At 35.8% G+C, this 20655-nt stretch overlaps 1 protein-coding gene across 1 annotated transcript; it reads right to left on the bottom strand.

Moving 5' to 3' along the window:
* Window positions 1–6516: 6516 nt before the first annotated feature.
* On the bottom strand, window positions 6517–10342 carry LOC107560910 (vasopressin V2 receptor-like). Its single transcript, XM_016245203.1, has 4 exons — window positions 10235–10342; window positions 8989–9234; window positions 8745–8891; window positions 6517–7405 (listed from the first exon to the last, which is right to left on the bottom strand). The coding sequence occupies exons 1-4, from the start codon at window positions 10289–10291 to the stop codon at window positions 6623–6625; spliced, it is 1233 nt and encodes a 410-aa protein (XP_016100689.1). The 5' UTR covers window positions 10292–10342; the 3' UTR covers window positions 6517–6622.
* Between the last annotated feature and the right edge of the window lie 10313 nt (window positions 10343–20655).

Below are 20655 nucleotides of genomic sequence, written 5' to 3'. Positions count from 1 at the left end.
ATATACCCCAGCGACTTAAGATTGGTTTTGTGGTTCAGGGTCACATATGGAGATCTAGTCAACATTTATATCATGATTATAAATTTATATCTCTTAATTTTGACTTTTTAATCTCATAATTCTGAATTTTCAAAATTGTAACTTTTTATCTCCTATTTATTATATACTAAAGCATTCTAATGAGCTGGTTCTTATGAATAGTTCATACTTTCAAGTTACCAGTTCAATGCTGAGCTGTATAAATTTAAATATATTCATATTTTTAATATATGTATATTTAAATCATTAGCAGAAAGATTGGGTCTTATGTCAGCAAAGTGTACTTTACATCTACTATGCAAATTAATCAAACTCAAATCAAAATGTGTACCCAGTCATGGATATAGAGATTTTGATTTAAGTGTGTGAGCTGGCAATCTGTTGCACAAGCAGTATGTCTTATGAGCTTGAGTAAAGTGGGATAACAGATTGGTTTGTTAGTTCAGTATGGAGAGCACGAGCCCCAAAGGGTCTGCATAGATAGACCACAAAGACTGCCTCTGATGTAAGTGCGTTTTTGCATCCAATCTCCAAAAATACCCTTTGCAGCTGTCTCAGATCTCCGATTCTAGACATGAAGAGTGGTGTAACAGTCTAAAAGATTCACCTTTTTTATCTTGTCGAGAAGGGAAAGCGAGCTAGCAGGCTGATATATATATATTAACTGAAGACATTAACTGTATTCAACAAGGATGCTTTAAATTGGTGAAAAGTGACAGTTAAAGACATTTATAATGTTACAGAAGATTATTATATTTCACATAAATGCTGTTCCTTTCAGCTTTCTATGGATAAAAAAAAAATCCACAAAAATATTAAGCAGCCTGACTGTTTTCAACTTTGATAATAAGAAATATTTCTTGAGCAGAAAATCAGCATATTAGAATTATTTCTGAAGGTTCGTGTGACACTGAAGACTGGAGTAATGATGCTGAAAATTCAGCTTTGCGTCACAGGAATCAATTACTTTTTGAAATATATTATAGAAACAGTCATTTTAAATTGTAATGATATTCCACAATATTAATGTTTTACTGTATTTTGATCAAATAAATGCAGCTTTTATGATGCGCATAAGAGACTTCTTTAAAAAAAAATTTTTTTTTGTGGTTATATATAACTATCACATTGTATGCAGCACTATGCCGTATTCAGTAAGCAGTAAGCTAGTATTCCATTCCAGACATATCCAGTCTCTATCCATTTCACTCTGTTCACTCATCCCACTTGTGACCCTTTAAGAGTTGACACCACAGGCTTGAATGACCGGTTAACATGGTTTAACACACATGTAAGTATGTAGTGTGCATTACAGTTAATCTTTTCTTCCTAAGTGTCCTCTGATGGTGATGATCAGATGTCAGATGGAATTAAACTGGTAAATTTTTCCTTAAAACACAGAAGCATCTCCTTATGCAGTCAAGCTGCAGTGTGGTATTCACTTTTGAGATACAGAGATGCCTGTCATGTTTTTGGTTTGATTTAAAGATGATGGGAGGTTTCTTTGCATAAAGGAAAGAGACGGGTACATGCGGCCACCTCTTTAGACCCCAGACACGGCACCCGTCTTCCTGTCTTCTCTCCGTGAGGTAAAGCACAACAGCCAGCAGAGGCAGAGTAAACCGAAAGCAAATCCACAAGCAGTCAGTTTTTTCTGTCCTCTGCTCTGGAAATCCATATCTAATGCATTCAGTTTTTGAGCTCTATCACAAGGCTTTCCAAAAACATAGAGCCATCCGCATGCCACAAAGTATCCAGGATGAGGAACAGTAGAAGCTGACACAAGAGACAGGGGAAGTGTTACTATCTATAGTCGATTCTCATAAAATTACGATTCATCTTAAATGAACAGTGCAACTGTGTCATAATGTTTGCAATGCATATACTCTATGTAAACATCCACGCAGTATTTTTTTCTAGATAGAAGGTTTTAAGCATAAAAGTACCTTTAGAATTGGCCAAGGCTCAAAACTTGATTTCCTCTTCATGTAGGCAAAGCTTCATTTTACTATCTGGTGAGATAAATAATATAAACTCAGTTTATGTGAGTGATGTAAACCCATTGGCTGAGACTCGACTTCAATTTATTCAAGTGAGTTGTGCACATACTGCCTTACAAATGTAGCTATTCATTAAAAAATGGTGATCTTAAGGTGAAAAAGATTTTCTGCAGTTGTCACACAAAGTTTATGTATATGTCCTATGTTTACCTTATGAAGAAAATAAGAAGGACCTAAATAAAGAAGAACAAAGAGTAAATTTATATAAAAAATTATTTATTACAACGTTGATCGTATTTTAGGTACTGCACATCTTGTCAATTAAATATGTGCTAAATAATTTTATGATTATCCATCATTATGCATTGAGTATAACAAAAAGTTCACTAGCAGTTAGTTTTCTCAATGTTGCCAAGATCTGATCACTAATATCTAATGGTTAGTAGTTTACAGTTAATCACAGTCATTGATATACTGTTGGACGATAATATATTGAAAAACTGTATATTTGTCCCAATCGAGACTCATGATTTGAAAGTTCATGGAAATTATGCGATTTGTTGCTTTTCTGTTAAATGGGGAAAATTATAATGCATTTCCAATCAGCAAGAATTTCAATCATTTTGTCATAAAGCAGGAAATATGATAAATCAATGTATTTCAAAACTACAAAAAAGGTTCCTAAAATGGGAGTTCATTTCTTATCAAGCTGAGAGTTATCAAGTGAGTTTTGGACTTCCAGAATGAATTTATGATTGAAATACATGTTTCTAATAATAATTTGCAGTGGTGGGATTAAAGCAAGCAGAAGTGTAGCCTCCTAAAACTACCACAGACACTACTGAAATCCTAATTGCACTGACAGAGTACCTCAAGAATCTCTGTGTTAGAAACATACATGTACATACTATATATATATATATATATATAATACTTCTTAAATACTTTTTTTAATAAGGCGCTTAAGTTGCAATGTAGTATTTTTTCTTAAAACTTCAACACTTCTTTATTATATTTATAATATTTTCTGTACAAATAAGTTACTCTGAAGTATGTGAATGGTCCCCTGATTCCAGATGAGAAAAAAATGTAACACAAAAATTAAGCAAATACCAGAGGTAGAGCTAAAAGAGTGACAAATTAATGAGTGATTAGTGTGTACATATATACATAATAGAGATTTCAGAGGTGACAGCTGCTTTCGAAATTTTGCTACCTACTATTTAGATTGGAAATTGACCTGTGTATTGTTGTTCATTTACCATTACCCTGTTTCTTCTGTAAAAAAGTTATTTCTCACCCAAAGCATATAAAAATTAAAAATAAAATGCTATTTTCCCCCACTGATTTTTACAAGGATTTCCCAGGACTGTGAGGATATGTACATAGTATTGGTTGTACTGAAATGTGTTACGCAATCACCAGCTTCCAAACAATGTGTTATGTCTTTGCTTTGGTACATTAACCCACAAAAATTACCAACACAGAAAACGAGATTTCCTTCTGTGGTAATCAAATGTAGATTTCTGTCCACTGTAGCAACATCCACTACCAGCACTTCTAATCATTTAAGAGCTAATACTGTAGACCAGGAGTGCCCAAACTCGGTCCTGGAGGACCGGTCCTGCAGAGTTTAGCTCCAGCCCCAATTAAACACACCTGAACCAGCTAATCAAGCTCTTATAGGCATACTAGAAACTTACCAGCAGGTGTGTTTAGGCAAGTTGGAGCTAAACTCTGGAGGGCCCTCCAGGACCGAGTTTGGGCACCCCTGCTGTAGACCAATTCAATTCACAGTGTCTTCTGAACGCTTTACATTTGATACATAGATTAAATATGATTTGGAAAGTTGCTGTGTCACTAAACTGTGTTTGATTCCCACAATCAGGCTGATATTTTCAGAACATTCTTGCTGGTGGTGGATATATTCCCCTAAACTTCTGAGGCTCTCATTTGCAGCATCTTGCTGCTGGTCTTCTGAAGTTGTCCGGAGTACAGCCAGATAACCTTTTGTCCATTCTGTATGCATTGTTCACATCCTTTTTTCTCTTCCTACTATCGCATTTTCCACACTTGCTTTGTACTGTAAAGACTGATATAATCCTGCAACCCTAATCTATGAAAACCATCCATGAAAGAAAGATGGAGAAGAATGGAGTACCTCCGATTCTTTGCTTCCTAACCTTCCTCCTGATTCATCACTCCAGTCTGCTCTCATGTAACTGAATGGACAGCTGTCTGTAAAAATGTTGTCTTTGTAATTGATGTAACACTGTCGATGATAGATCAGTATCTGCTTTTCAGATTGTGTAACCGCCATGCACCTGAATCTAAAGTAGCCAGGACATTACCCCAGTCCTGTACCAAACGGCACACTTTTTGCTCACTTGTGCTATTGGCACGTGTCCATGAAGACCGTAGGGCATCCCATTTGTCATTTTAGTTACTAAAAAGGTGTTTACGGGCCCAGCTGCGGGCCCCTTTGGAGCACTACCTGTCAGTTTATTCGCTATTATGTCATTAACACGTGGGCAAAGAGTGGCATCTGGGACAGGGTCTAGCCTGTCACATCTGTGGTGTGTTTGCTGTGTGCTGGTGTGTGTGTGTGTGCAGTAGAGTCAGGCCAGAGGTCAGTATATGGAGTCCTTGGTGTTGGTTGACGTGTGAGTTGTGGTTGAGTCGTCCGGCAGTGAACCTCTGCGTGGGGATCCAGTGTGGCAGCGCAGCAGTGCAAACAGTTCACGGGACACACTGTTGGAGAAGGCTGTGTAGATCCATGGGTTAGTGCAGGAGTTTAGACTGGCTAGAAGCATCAGGATAGTGAAAGCAGCCCCTGCATGAGAGAGAAAGGCAAGGAAATAACACTTTGCATTTATTACTGCATTGACAGCTCTACAATATTGCAATATCTTTGTGCGAATTATATGTGCAGGTCTATGAGATTTTTCCCTGTTTTATCATCTATCAGTTGAAAGTCTTAAGATTGCTTAGAAAAGTATTAGTATTAAAGCTTGTAACACAATCAGTGCAAATAAAATTCAGAGCAAAAAGAAAATTCTTGCACTGTCTGAAGAAGCTACTATATTCATATGATTTAAATTACAATAACTGCTGTAACTAGGACAGGTAACATAGTTAACTAAGGTAAATTTTAGCAAGAAAAAGTGCAAATTAACACACTGGATTTGCATATAATACATACATATACATAATATACTACTGTTCGGATTTGATAACTTTTTATTTTTTTTACATTTTTTTAAGTCTCATGTTCAACAAGGCTGCATTTATCTGATTACTAATATAGTAAAATTAAAATTGTGAAATATTATTACAATTTAAATAAATTTGAATATATTTTAAAATGTAATTTATTCCTGTGATGCAAAGCTGAATTTTCAGCATCATTACTCCAGTTTTCAGTGTCACTTGATCCTTCAGAAATCATTCTTATTTGCTGATTAAGAAACAAGTTAAAATTTTCTGTTTAAAATAGAAATCTTTTGTAACATTATAAATGTTTTACTGACATTTTTGATCAATTTAATGCATCATTGCTGAATAAATTTCTTTCAAGCCCAAACTTTTGAACGGTAATGTATAATAAAAAACAAGGCAGTTAAATGCAAAATATAATAATATAAGCCATATGGAACCCAATTTAAGTCAAACTTTGAAAAAAAGCCTAGTCCTCTAATCTAGACTAAACTAATATTTTTTAACCAAAAGACTAAAACACATCTATAGGAGTAAGTTTGTGCTGTTTTCATAGTAATTTGGTTGCCAGGTGGAAAGTGGAAAGAAAAAGTCCAGTCTAATACAGAGGTGTAAATACCAATGAGATTACCCAACACTCAGGTGAGTGACCAGGTATTTACTTGTTTACTTGTTAAGGGGAAAGAAAGCAGGGGACCGTTAAAAAAAAGAGGGAAATAATAAAAAAGGAGACACATTGAACACATGATTGATTATTTCTGCTCCTGGAGATCTCCCCTCCCACAGACTTCAGTTCCAGCCAAGCTCTAACACACCTGCCTGCAATTTCCAAGCAACCTTGAAAACCCTGATGAATTGATTCATGTGTTTTTAATTGTACTTGGAACAAAACTCTGCTGGAAGGTAGATTTCCAAGAACGGGCATCTCTGTTTTTGAGATATTCCTGGAGAATGTGCTGCTTGTTTGGTTACGAACACCACCCTACTGATGGTGATCATTACTCCAGTCTTCAGTGACACATGATCCTTTAGAAATCTTTCTAACATTATGACTTGCTGCTCAAGAAACATGTATTATTATCAGTGTTGAAAACAGTTGCTGCTTAATATATTCTGAAAAATTTGATATTTTTCAGGATTTTTGATGATTATAAAGACCATTTATTTGAAATACAAATCTTTATAAATGTATTTACTGTCACTTTTGATAAAATTAATGCATCCTTGCTGAATAAAAGTATTTATTTTTTATATACGGTGGTGTATTTTTCAAATCATCACAAAAATTAACTTCTTTAGCTAAAATCACCCTGAAAAAAATCTCTGGCTAAGCTAATGAACATGCACAAAAAAGTCTGTAGTCTGTATCAAAAAATGTATTGCCTATTTCCTAATATGATGTGAACCTCTTTAAACAATACATCATACTGTTTTAGCATCCAAGAAGCCTTATTGTGTTGACTGTACAAGACATGCAGATTCATGTTTGCTTGGGTCTGACCTTGGTTTGGTGGGTTGGGGTCCCAGGCTGCCCATAACTGAACAATAAAGAAAGGGGACCAGCAGATGGTGTATACCAGCACAATGACAAGAGTCATCCTCACTGTCTTAGACATGGCCTTAGTCACACCTGGGAGAGGCGGCGGGTGCGAATAGCCGGCCGGAAGGGGAAAAGCATCTGGAAGCACACCTGGCCACAGCTCAGAAGGTCCAGAGCTATTTGGGTGTCCAGCCAATGCACACACGCTATTGGCTGATAATGACTGAGAATGGGAGGGGTCTGAGAGACGGTTGGGGGTGTTTTGCAGGTGGGTTTGGATGGAAGGGGAGGAGCTGTCTGAAGAGGGGCGTGGCCCAAAGCAAGGCTCGCAGATAGAGCTCCTACAGGGTAGAGTATGAGAGTAGCTATCATAAAGGCTTGAGGAGGACGCTTCCTCTCCTGCATGATATGAAGGGCTGCAGTGAGCTTGACTGAGACTGCTGTCAGCATGATGACTGTGTCTGCTCTGTCTGTTTCTCTCTCTGCTCCTTCCCCTGCCCCCCTCCCGCTGAGCAAAGTGGAAGAAGACAGAGTTCCTCTTAAATTCTGCCGTCACCACCCGCTCAGACTTCAGGTAGATATTGTCATGGATTTCTCTGAAGATGCGAACCTGAGGTGAAAGAGAGATACATCAATGTAAACATACTCCTAACTCTATAGGTTCAGAGTTGTGTCATTTAGAACTGAACTAATACATTTTAAATTCCATTTAAGAGAACTCACAGAATTGTAAATTTGAATGTAAGGAAATATAATTAAATGGAATAAAATTACACTTAATAGTTATATGTTTTTTTTCGAAGTGTTGTAATGTGTGGTGGACATTTTATGGTGCTGTATGGGAAATTTTTTATTTTTGTCTGTTTTGGCAGTATTTAACTTAATTCTGATAAATATGATTACTCTGTTGAGGAAATCATGTTGTTAGATTGTGTACAGGGTCACATATGGCACTAAAATAATATAGTAAACATTAACTAAATAACAGAAAATGCATCATAAAAACACCCTATAACCTTAGCAAGCTCAAAACACCCTAATGTGAATTACTGATAAAAAAAGAAAAAGAAAAGAAGAATTACAATAATATGTGGATATGTTACAGGACTTCTGGGAATGTCAATTTACTGTTTTCACAGTAAATTACATTTTAATTCATTTTTTTTTTTAACCTCCAAAAAACAATATTCTATAGTAAATAAATACACATATAATGTGATGTTAAACCATTTACAGTTTTTTAAACCATATACGTTAACTTGCAGTCAACAGTTTTTTTATGTAGCATTTTACATGCTTTTTTTTTTTTACATTACAATGCATTTACTATACTTTTGGATAAAAAATTTCCAAATACATAGATCGTCAATAGCCTTACACTAGAAAAGAGCAAAAGCTAGTCTGAGAAAAATGATACATGGCAACAGTTGCTGGTCAGTAAGGTGAAGCTTTTGTGTACGTCATTTACATTTATGCATTTGGTGGGCAATGTATGCAAATTGTCTTGCGTTGCATTCAAGGTATACACTTTATCAGTTCATGAGTTCTTGGAATCAAACGATGACCTTGGCATTGCAAAATAAGTTAAACGGAAGCCAAGCCACATCAAAATTATTAGCAAACTTGTTTTGGACTATGGAAATTCCTCTGTGGTGTTACAGTGAATTTTTTTGAATTGCAATTAAGTAAATTCCTCTTCCTGTCATTCAACTCATGAATTGAAAAGGAGCCGGTGATTGAATTCTGAATTTCACCCAGCACTAGCACAGCCATCAAGTTGTACCCTGCAGTGCGTCTAATTCCCATTAAACATGCCAAGTCTTTGACATTTGCGTAGTATACATCATGTTCTTGTGCTATGATGCATTTTTTTTAGACAAGAGATGTCAAAGCAATACATTCAATTAAAAAAATGTGTGAGAGATTGAGAAGAAAAAAGCTGGAGATACCTGACAGACAGTGATGATAAAGGCTGGCAATACAAATACAGCCACAGTCATCCAGGTGACGTATGCTTTAAGACCCCACGGCTCAGCAAAGTGGCCCCAGCATTCGAACACCCCGGGGGACACCTCTGACCGCGAGAAGATAAACACCTGCGTGCAAACGATAAGACAGTCATGAGCTCAACAAAATAGTTGTGAGCTAATCAAAAAAACAATCAGGAATGAACTAAGACCGTTTACTCCTTACCTGTGGCAAACTGAGCACAAGGGCCAGGCCCCACGCAACCATAATGGGGGTGTTCCAGTGGGAGGGTGCACCTCCGCGATACGCTTGCAGGGGGCAGCAGATGGCATAGTGCCGATCCACAGTCATGGCAACAATCACATAAGAGGATGCAAACATCCCGACGATCTGCAAATACTTGACGGAGCGACACAGAGCGTCAGGGCCCTGGAAGTGCTCTGTGATGTCCCACACCAGCTGTGGCAGCACCTGGGGACAAAATAAAGACATATCAAGTCAAGTCACCTTTATTTATACAGCGCTTTATACAATACTGATTGTGTCAAAGCAGCTTTACATTATTAAACAGGAAAATAGTGTGTCGATAATGCAAGATTATAAGAGCAAACACAATTTTCCAGCTAAAGTCAGTTCATCATTGATTCAGTGATGTCATCGTCCAGCTCAGTTCAGTTCAAATAGCATCTGTGCAATCAAGTTGACAGTATTGCCAGAAATTAAGTGTCCCCAACTAAGCAAGCCAAAGGCAACAGTGGTAAAGAACCAAAACTCCATCGGTGACAGATCTAGATATATCTACTTCAGTCATGAAACTCTAGATGGTGCAGCCTGATAGGCTTTTTACACACAGTCACGTCATGGCACAAGCTGATTGGCCTTTGCTGATTATGCAGCCAATGAGATCGCAAACCTCCACCTCCCTCAGCACCACTTGTCTAGCAAAATTACAATTGCAATTACATTTTTTTTAAGTTCCAGTTTTGCTGTGCTTGTTTGTAGTGCTGCACAATTTGGCCAAAATGTTTGTGATTATATATTGATATTATTATTATCATTAAATACAAATATTAAACAAAATAAAATATATTACTACTACAACTGCTACTACTACTACTTTTATTTCACCATAAAATTACAATACTAATATTTATGGCTGTTTAAACTAATTTGTTTTTTTTCAAATGTTAAATCATGCAAAAGAAAACAGTGCTGCACTTCACTCCTAAACACACAGCTCTTTTATTTATTTAATTATATTGCAGTTATTGAGATCTGATAATCAATTAATCATGCAGCCCTTATAATATCTAGAACTTCTCTGCTGACACAGCATTGCTCCCATGCCTGATACTTCAACTGCATTTTTATAAGTGTAGTCTCACTGTATGTTTCCATTCAGGTCAATGATTACTTAACCGTTAAGCTAATTTCACCGCACTAATTTTGAATAGTCTCAAGAGGCTGTTACCTGAAAGAAGGCCACTACCAGGTCAGCCACACACAGATTGACCATGAAGAGGTGCATGGGAGCGTGATGTTTCTTCCTACGCAGCAACACCCACAGCACAAATCCATTACCCAGAGCGTAGAGCAAATTTATTTAGCGAATATCTGAAAGGCAAATCTGAGATTCTCTTGGGATTTACTCATCCTTTGTCTTCAGACACAGGAAACATATTTGCGGTGAGACTGAGAAAAAAAAATATGAGAGAGGTATGGGAACAATTCTGCTTTAAATCCCTCTTTTGGATACACAGTGTATGACTGAGGCATGGAGGGGGAGGTGGGCAGGAGGACAGGCTTTTAAGGGCTAAATGGAGAAGGAAGCAGTTTTTAAAGGTGTCTGTAATTATTATGTGCTGACATACAGTATATAACTGAAATGGAAGGCCGAAGAGTACGTTTTGTGCAAATGCTTGCTTCTATTTGCATTAAACTTAATTTTTTGCCTAATTTATTGAATAAGCTTATAAATTCCACACTTTTAAAGTGCATGCAATTTACCATACATGCATACTGGTATTAAGGAAATATGAAATCAAATATGAGTGAAAGAGTGAAAGTGCGAAAGCATTTAAGAAAACAACATCGGATAATAAAGGTAATACAGTGTGGTTTATTGCAAAGAGCGCTGCCACTATGAGGAGAAAATATGTGGCTGTATTAATAAGTCTCACAGAGACAGATTCGAAAGACTAGTCTTATTTTTATTTGATTAATGTGTAAAAAAATTTTTTATTCAGCATTAAAGTATTTAAATGTTTTTAATTAAATGTATTAATTAATTATTTAAATAAATTAAATTGAACAAAAGAGAGTACAGACATTTATAATGTTCCAAAATTTTCTATTTCAAATAAATGCTGTTCTTATTATTAATGTTCTATCAAATCCTGAAAAATAAATAAATAAAGGTTTCTTCCAATAAAATAAAAATAAGCAGCACAACTGTTTTCAACATTGATAATAATAAGAAACGTTTCAAATCAGCATGCCTTGGTGAGCATTTTAAAAACATTTCAAAAAAATCTTACCAAACTGAAACTTCTGAATGCTAGTGTAAATCATTTGAATATTTAATGTTGTAGTCACTGGAAAACAAGGCATTGATTTCGTGTGGTTTTCTGATATTTTCTTTGATTCTTCTGGTGTTTGTTACATACATGCTAACATGTATGTAAAAGTGTATTTATAAAATTTATAAAAGTGTATACATACATGCTGCTTAGCCTTCCATGAGTGTATTCCTGTCAATGTGTTTATGATTTATGTGAATGGAACCAGAAAGCTTTTTGAATGCGGTTTGTTTTAAAATTAGCTCTTGATTCAAGTCCAAGTCTCTGAGACCTGCAATATTTCATTCACTTCATTCATCCTTACTCACTCACTCTTGCTCTCACTCACTCATCCATCTGGAGTGGTGGTTTTCATCTTTCATTTGCATAATCAATTCACAACAGAAATAGCCACTTCAGAGCTGTGCTGGTTACAGAGTCCTAATGAAATCCTTCCAATTGTAACACAAAGCCTGGCAAGGTCTTCCATTGACGTTGCTCATGGAAAGCCCGTCAGTTGCTCTTGCTGTCCAGTTTGTCGTCTGTTCGCACTCTTTGCATGTCCTAACAACTTTTCATTACCTACTTTGATACCTCCTCCTGGGAAATTACAGAAAGAGCTTCCTCGCACGCTCTGGGTCTTTAAATGTGTCTGATGCACATGTGCTGGCACTGGCTATTCATCAGGCGGAAAGTGGCTCTGTGATGTGCCCCTGCTGGGCATGTGTGCATGAAGCACTCAGCTGGGTCTATACCCGCAAGATAAAGCATAAAAATTAGATCTCTTTCATATCTCATGCTGAAATTACATGGAGAGCAAATGGAATCTCCTCTCCAGAAATATCACATGCATCTTCTCTATGGTTTTAAAAGAGATTGCAATAATTTCACACAATGTGGTCAGATTTGTCAAGAAAGAGTCTGCGATTAAATGATCAGAGATTTTATTAACTCATGTAGCGTCTGGACCAATCAAACACACAATATATATTTTGTTAGCTATATTTATCAAATACTCTGTAACACCCCTCAGTTAACAAGCCATATGAGAACCTTTGGACCCTTCCCCCGAAATGCGTAACACCTCAGGAGGGAAGAACAGGCCTCTGGTTCCATGGCAACCAATGCTGATATCACTGGGTTTATTGCCCAAAGGAATGCGAAGTAGAGAAAATCACTACCTTTTCCATAGGAAGAGACACAATGCACGGTAGAAATGGACTCTTCTCTAATTAATCCATAGGAAAACCTTTCTTTGAATGAACACACATATCCTTCGGGTCATTGTGTATGTTGTCTTTGATATTTTTATTGGAACTCGTTCCATAGAGTTGTACAGTAAGAAAGTTATTTCCCTTAACCAGGAAATGAACGTTCTTAGAATTGACAGACAGTTGACCCTGAGAGGTCAAGTAAATATCTACAGCGGATCTAAATATTTATAATGAATTATAACTAGTTATGATTAATTATTCATATTTCCCCATGAGCTGATTCGCTACACTCAAAAAACACTGACTACGCTAAAACATAGTTTAAAAAACTAATTTCACTCAGAAATCTACTCTAGTAGATTTTACAAACACTTACAAAGAAACAGCAAGTAACATTAAATCAAACATGACATTTTGGAGTAGAAAGACTGAAATAATATTTTCTTGTAAAACATACTCCTATAATGTTTGTTTTATTCAGAACTTTAAAAAAAAAAAAATCATAATTTTTTGCAGTGTGGTCATTTGTGTGAAGATTTTTTTGTCCAGCTTAGAAATCAAATAAAAAGGTAATATGTGAAAATTATGCTCTAAGTCAGAATTACACATTTTTTACCTGAAATATATTTGTAAATTTTTCCTTAATGTAATATTAATATTGAATGTATTTATACTACATTCAATAATATTTTCTTGTAAAACATACTCCTATAATGTTTGTTTTATTCAGAACTTTAAAAAAAAAAAAAACATAATTTTTTGCAGTGTGGTCATTTGTGTGAAGATTTTTTTGTCCAGCTTAGAAATCAAATAAAAAGGTAATATGTGAAAATTATGCTCTAAGTCAGAATTACACATTTTTTATTGATTCCATATTTTTTACCTGAAATATATTTGTAAATTTTTCCTTAATGTAATATTAATATTGAATGTATTTATACTACATTCTCCATTTTTACTTCACAACTACGCATTGTAATTGTTCCATCTTAGCACTGAACTTTAAAAAAAATCTTTGAAGACTAAATTCATGTGGCCTTTGAATTTTATAGCTCTAAACTCTTACTGCATGTCAAAAATCTCATTGTTTTTATTTATCCTAATGATTTTAGAAGAAACATCTTAATTGAAAATAAAGGTTATTTTTATTTGTTGGCATCTATGGTTCTATAAACATCCATGGAACCTTTCCATTGTACAAAAGATTCTCAAAAAGGTTTGAAAATGTTCTTCACACTAAGAAAATAATGGCTCTTCACTGAAAGGTTCTTTGGGGAACCAAAAAGGCATTGGTGTGAAAACCTATACATAATTTTTTAAAGAGTGTCTCCTGAGCTATGAAAGAGCAACCACTGCGCAATCAAAGAATCCGATCAAAACCACACCAAAGCTAACAGAGATGTGTTCTCTGTCTCTCAAACCTCCATCTGCTGGTTTTCAGATGGACACTAAAAATATTTCACGTTTCCCGTGGTGCTCTGCTTAGAGGTCAAGGGGGCAGTGGAAAAGAGGAGATGAGATTGGAGGATGTGAAAGTCAACTGTGGAGAGCAGCAGTGCACTCATCCGTCTCTCTCGCTCCTTTGCTCTTTTCTCAGTTTGTATCCTCTCTCTGTTCACCACTGCTGTTCAAAGTATCCGACTTTCACCTAAATATCATCCTTTTACCAGATCAGCATGTCCTTGATATCTCCTAATCTATTCCAGCAACCGAACAGTAACAGTTTTAGCAAAACTCAACCTGGTTCTTCACTTCGCAGCTGAGCTCTTAATGTTGATGGTCAGATGTAACTACTACCTTTCAGATCTCATCTGCTGAATGACTCTCATGGGTTCTAAAAATGATGCTTCCCAGACCTGTGCCTTTCACAAAATGCTCGGTGCCAGCCCGGGGTCATATGACAGGAGGAAAGGACGGTTAAGGCACAGCACTGGGGTGCACTGGGACTTGAGCCTGTGACCCTTAAGCAGCACTTTCTAAAGGTGCCTTTTGCCATCAAATAAATAAATATGGTGAAAAATGAGAGAGGAAATACTAGAAGAGGTGGACAAGAAAAAGAGAGGGCATACAGAAATGCTCATTGGAAATCGAGTGAATTTAAAAATCAGAGAGGAAGATTATATAAAACCTCAGGTGTTTACTATATAATATTATATCATTGATTAAATTAGAGGAATAATGATAACTAAAAATTTAATTGTATTTGGCAATTATATATGGCATGAAATACATTTGAAATATATTTAAAAATACACAAAATGGGCATAAATGGCCAGTATAGATTTAAAAAATATATTTACATAAATATTTATATAAAAATAATTTTTTTTAAACTTTTTGTGTGTGTATATATATATATATGAAGAGTTCAGACGCAAAAGCCTCTAAGTACGTCTGATGTTTTTCTTTAAAATTAGCATTTCTTTCTGACTACTATGTTTAGGTTTCTATGCAAGTACTGGTACTTCTGAATGGGTTGAGGCTGGGATTTAGCGCATTTGAAGTGAAAGTACTTGATGAACATATGCTGTGTGTGGAGAGCATTCACTCAGTATCATTATCTAATTTTTGACCAAGATGGCTTTTAGAGGCTTTTGCATCTGAACTCTTCAATATATATATATATATATATATATATATATACTGTATACATATACATATAATTTGTTTTTGATTTTTTTTTTTTTGGAAAAACGTATTTAGTTAAGCCACACTGTTTACAACATACATGTGAAATACACTTTGGCAAGAATCTTTGTGTTTGTGTGTGTGACTAACTGTGTGTGTGCGTGTGTGTTGTATATGTTTCAGAAATGTATTATTTCAAATCAGAAACATGATTTCATATCATGATATGATAATGGTGAACTGAAATTTGTCAAAGCTTGTTTTTTGCTTAGGTTTTGTGGTCAGCATTATAGTTGGTTGTGTCGCTGTTTCTAATGTTAACTTATGGTTCATTATTTCAATAAAAAAAAAAATTTGTTTTCTGTATCTTTTTACATATACATATAATTTGTTTTTGATTTTTTTTTTTTTGGAAAAACGTATTTAGTTAAGCCACACTGTTTACAACATACATGTGAAATACACTTTGGCAAGAATCTTTGTGTTTGTGTGTGTGACTAACTGTGTGTGTGCGTGTGTGTTGTATATGTTTCAGAAATGTATTATTTCAAATCAGAAACATGATTTCATATCATGATATGATAATGGTGAACTGAAATTTGTCAAAGCTTGTTTTTTGCTTAGGTTTTGTGGTCAGCATTATAGTTGGTTGTGTCGCTGTTTCTAATGTTAACTTATGGTTCATTATTTCAATTAAAAAACATTTTTGTTTTCTGTATTTTAGTAGAATTTCTTTAAATTGCATTTAAAACGGATAAAACACAAATCCTCAAAGACTTCCATAAGAACAGAGCAAAAGCTTGACTGAGAACATAGCAGATGACAACAGTTGCTAAGGTAGAAATAGTCGCTAGCGACCTATTTATAATGTCTTTAATGCCGGGCTAGCGAAGGGTCAATTGGTCTGTGAGCTTTTTTAGACAGAAAACTACTTTCACAATAACAATTAAACAGTGAAAAAGCAATGATTTATGTATGACCTAGTGGATACTGGAAACCAAAGTCTTACCTCCAGCACCACAGACATCACTATGACCTAATAAATTCAATTTACAATTTAAATGTGTTATATAAATTTACAAGTTAATTGTGCAGCAAAGACTACATTGCATAATATTCATATTGAAAATAGAAAATAGGCTTAGATGGTCGACCAGGATGGTTTCTTTAATCCTTCTGCAGCTGAGTTTGAGAGGCCAGATCTCACACTGAGCGGTGATAAAGTGCTGATGAGGAATTTATCAATGTACGTCAGCACATCAGAGAAGAGCATTATATGGCTACACTGGAATCTGTGTGCGTGCGTGTCTGGTGGACTAGGTGAAAAAGACATGTATGGAAAGTAATCCCTAATTTATGAACGTCTCCCAGGAATGCCTCACAGCAGGAGAAGCTACTGTGTAGTGCAGCATCCCTATCTTTAAAGGGATGATAGGGAAGAATAGAGGGATTGAAAAGAAAGTGTCAATTGACGGCAGCAGATCACTTGTGTGTCTCCTTTCTATTATAAGTAGCTGTCTGTCAGTCACATACTGTGGGGTCCACTTTAAAATCTGTATTTTTCCCATTGAAGCCTGAAAGTCATTTGAAAGTTTGAGGTTTTTAAAATATGAAAAACAAGAAAAGTTATGATGTAGCTACAATTAATAAGAAATATTTCAGATTCTGCACCTTATTTTTTGGGCCAGTAATCAAATGTGAATTAGAAGAAAATAATGCAAAATAGAAGCATTTGCAATAGTTGTTTGGTTTGAACTGTACACATATCTAAAAAAATCATTCTACATAGTCTTGGCTTTTATTAAATAATCTTGCTGGTTCTAAAAGCAAAACACTTGCAAGTACATCTCGCTCCTTTATTTTACATATTTGTCAATCACAGGAAAACAGCCACACCACAGGAAGGATGACTGAGTGATCCGCCTATTTTCATCTGTTAGAGCTTTTGTTTATCTAACCCATTCCCACTGTCTGTTTGTCCTTTCATGTTTCAGCTCTGTTCTGCGCTCGGGTCAGAACCCCAGAGTCCCTCCCAAAAACAAACCCGCATTCCTCCAACCCTGACAGACATTTTAGTACAGTATAGTTTAGTGAGGTATAGAACAATTTTTTTTATTTTTTTCGCAGATATTTAATTTAGAGTCTTTTCAGGTAGGTACAAATTGTAAACATGATGCATGAATGGGTGTGCGTGAGAATGAAGACATGGAGATCTTGGGAATTGGTTCATGCACTAATGACTTGAGTAGATGACTCCACATTAACTCATGTACTCATCACATATATGCCTGTTTAAACAGATCAGTCTTTAAATGCTCACTGAAACCTTGAAAAAATGAAAATAACACAACCGAAACTGCAAAATCAATATGAGCAAACAGTCCATACCCTGTTATCCTGCTTTAGTCTGCATAGTCTGGGCCATACGCAACAAGGGAAGCATAAGCGAATACATCATCAGGCATCAATGGACTTTGAAAGCTCTCAGGTTCACAGAGAGACGCTGTGTGTTTGTTTACTTATAACAGGATTCTGTCCATGATTTCAAAGTTCTTTGGGAGGCACATTAACTTCTGAGGCATGAACCTAACTCTGGTAAACACAATTAAATTTGGAACAGCTGTGGGCAACTAACTTTACCTAGTCCTTTTTCTTAGTCTACAGATTCATGAAGCTTTGTAAGGTTTCAACAAAAGCAGGTCACCCATGTTTATTCAAGATGACTGTGATTCCAGTTTTGCAGCGTTAACAGGTTCCATTGCATAGCTACTTTTGTTTTCTAAATCCTGAACAATTAAGCATGTGATGCTCTGAAGATTTTAATGAGTCACTGCCTTAAGTTTTTCTTTTCTGGATTAATGCATGTAATTCTATTTGTAAGCCTACATACATTAATTTAAGCCTAAGTTCCTGTTTACAAAATAATTTATAAGTCAATCAATCATAAATGTGACCGCCCCACATAATCACAATGACCAAATGTCCAGTGACTCAGCAGCCATGGATAAAGCTTTTCATGAAAGACTGTAAAGCATTTTCGAATCTTATAATTAAGTGGAAAATGAAAAGCATCACGGGCAATTAGCATTGCTCTGAAACACACAGGCTCCTGTGTGTGTACATGAGGATGATGCTGACCTCAGCCATCAAAATCCACTAGACCGAATGGGCGTTTACGAAGCGCAATAATTTTATGAAATATTTTATATTGCATTGTGTTCTAAAGTTAATTATTTCAACATTGTAGATGACTCTGAATTGACAATTGAACTATGATTTAACCTTCAATCTAATGGGCTCCATGCATATTCTGCCCATATTCTTCACTCTAAAAAAATCCTGATTAGATGTATTATCAAAACCTGGCAGCTATATTGTCGCCAGAAATTCAGAAAAAGCGATGACAGTGTTTCAGGCATTTCATTTCAGGCATTTTGGTGGCTGTATAATACAGTTAATAATATAGCAACCTACTTGAACTATTAAAACATTACACAATGAAACAAAGCTCATTAAGTTTTCCATGAGCATTCATAATGTGCACAATATTATCCACATAAACACAAAACACTTTCAGGATAACACACTTGACTATAAGCAATATCAAATGTTACCTACACTTTTTTTTCTTTTTTTTAAATAGCCTACGATTAAATGTGATGCATCACACAGGGAATTCTGGGAGCGTTATTTTACTGTTTATCAGGTGACTGATGTTATGCACATTTTAACAATATTTTAATATATGGGTTGTTATGTTATATAATATATAGGTTGCTTTAACAAAAAACATGTTGTCATCATAGATTATAAGGTAGGATAACTCATATTTCCTTATTATATTTTTTACAGTAATTTAAGGTAACTTAGTTAAGCAATTAACAGGTTTTTTAAAACTGTAGTAGGCCTATTTTACATTATCTTCCTCTTCAAATTACGAACATTTTAAAAGTTATAAATTCAGAAATCACTAAGTGCTCGATCTCCACGTGTTCTTTGCTGGATAGACACATTAAATGATGTTTTATTAACAAAGTTCGTCAGATACTTAGCCTAATTAACACAAGAGGAGCGCACTCAAGTTAATCAACACCAAGAGGTATAAATACAGCAGACTTACCCCTATCCATCGATGGTTTATCAGCATCCCTCCACCGCCCCATCTCCTCACTTCGAGCTCTAACTACACTTATGCGGGGGATAGGCTACTCTGGGTTCGGGCCATTCCCGAGCTTGGAGCCCTTCCCCGGACAGCACGCCAAATACGCATTACTACATTCAGCTAATGCTATGTAAGTGTGAACTCGTGAATTAATCTTCTTTTATCTTTGTCTTACCTCATGTCTTACCAAAGTAAGAAGATACTTAACCTAATAGATACATTTTTGGGGGTTAACATTAAAAATACATTTGCGATTCACCTTGTTGGTCCTCGGATCATTTGGAAAAGGTAGGCTACAATATTTATAGTTAATATATGCTTGTATCATTTTATTTTGCATTACTTTTAAACACTGGAAAATCGGGATCGTTATTTAAGTGGTTGAAACTCAATATATAATAGTAACCAAATATTTGAATGTATTCAACATTAAATTCGTTTAATGTAGCGCCTGAAGGGAGCGCGTGAGTGGCGCGCGGGAGCAGAAAGCGCTGTATGTGAGCGCTGACTGATTAGCAGCACTTACCGTCAGGCAGCTCCGTTTCTTCACTGCAAGTATTGCACTTTGCGATATAATCCACCGTTTTCTTCACGAACTAAGCCATATAATGCTCTGTCCATGCCACGTCCACGCCTTCTATGTTGACACTCAATCTGTTTTAGATATCCGCCGTCTACCATTGTAACTTTGTTTGGGAATTATGTAAAATATAAAGGACTGTTGCCAAAAAATAACGTTCTGTCAGTCAAAGCTCATTTTACCTACTGAGTTAAATGCGCTACTATCCTTTCAGCTTTCAGACAGAATAGCAAAGTGCGTCTATGTCTTTCTCATGCTCTGTCTGTTATGTCTCAGTATATTCTCTGATCTGATCTGGTGCGCGCACTGAACATAATTTGGTTGGGCTACTTCTGTTCCTCCTACTGTCTCCCTCCCTCTCAAAGAACTCCTCCCTAGCCCTCATTATCTTTCATCCACACTCCAAAACCTTCCTTTTATCCAGTTTCTCGTAACTGATTCTTTCAAAAATGAATCACTGCAGAGCGAGAAAGGCAAACAAAAATATTTAGTTACACTTCTAAATGGTATTTACATATTTAACCAGCATTTAATTGTGGATCATCCATACATTAATTAGGCTAATTGCATGTATTAATATTTGTTTATCAGCATCATGTCAATAAACTGATAATTAACTAACGCACTCATCCTGACATCTCAAGACCATTTACTGTGTGACAAAATTCAACAACAAGTGTACAAAAACCTGCAATTGGTCAAACAGAATTATGTCCTTAACCAAAAAAAATAATCTGTTTCCCCCCCCCC

The sequence above is a fragment of the Sinocyclocheilus grahami genome, unplaced genomic scaffold, assembly GCF_001515645.1.
Source record: "Sinocyclocheilus grahami isolate Dianchi unplaced genomic scaffold, SAMN03320097.WGS_v1.1 scaffold747.1, whole genome shotgun sequence".
Lineage (NCBI taxonomy): Eukaryota > Metazoa > Chordata > Actinopteri > Cypriniformes > Cyprinidae > Sinocyclocheilus > Sinocyclocheilus grahami.
This window is presented reverse-complemented; position numbering and strand designations above follow the sequence as displayed.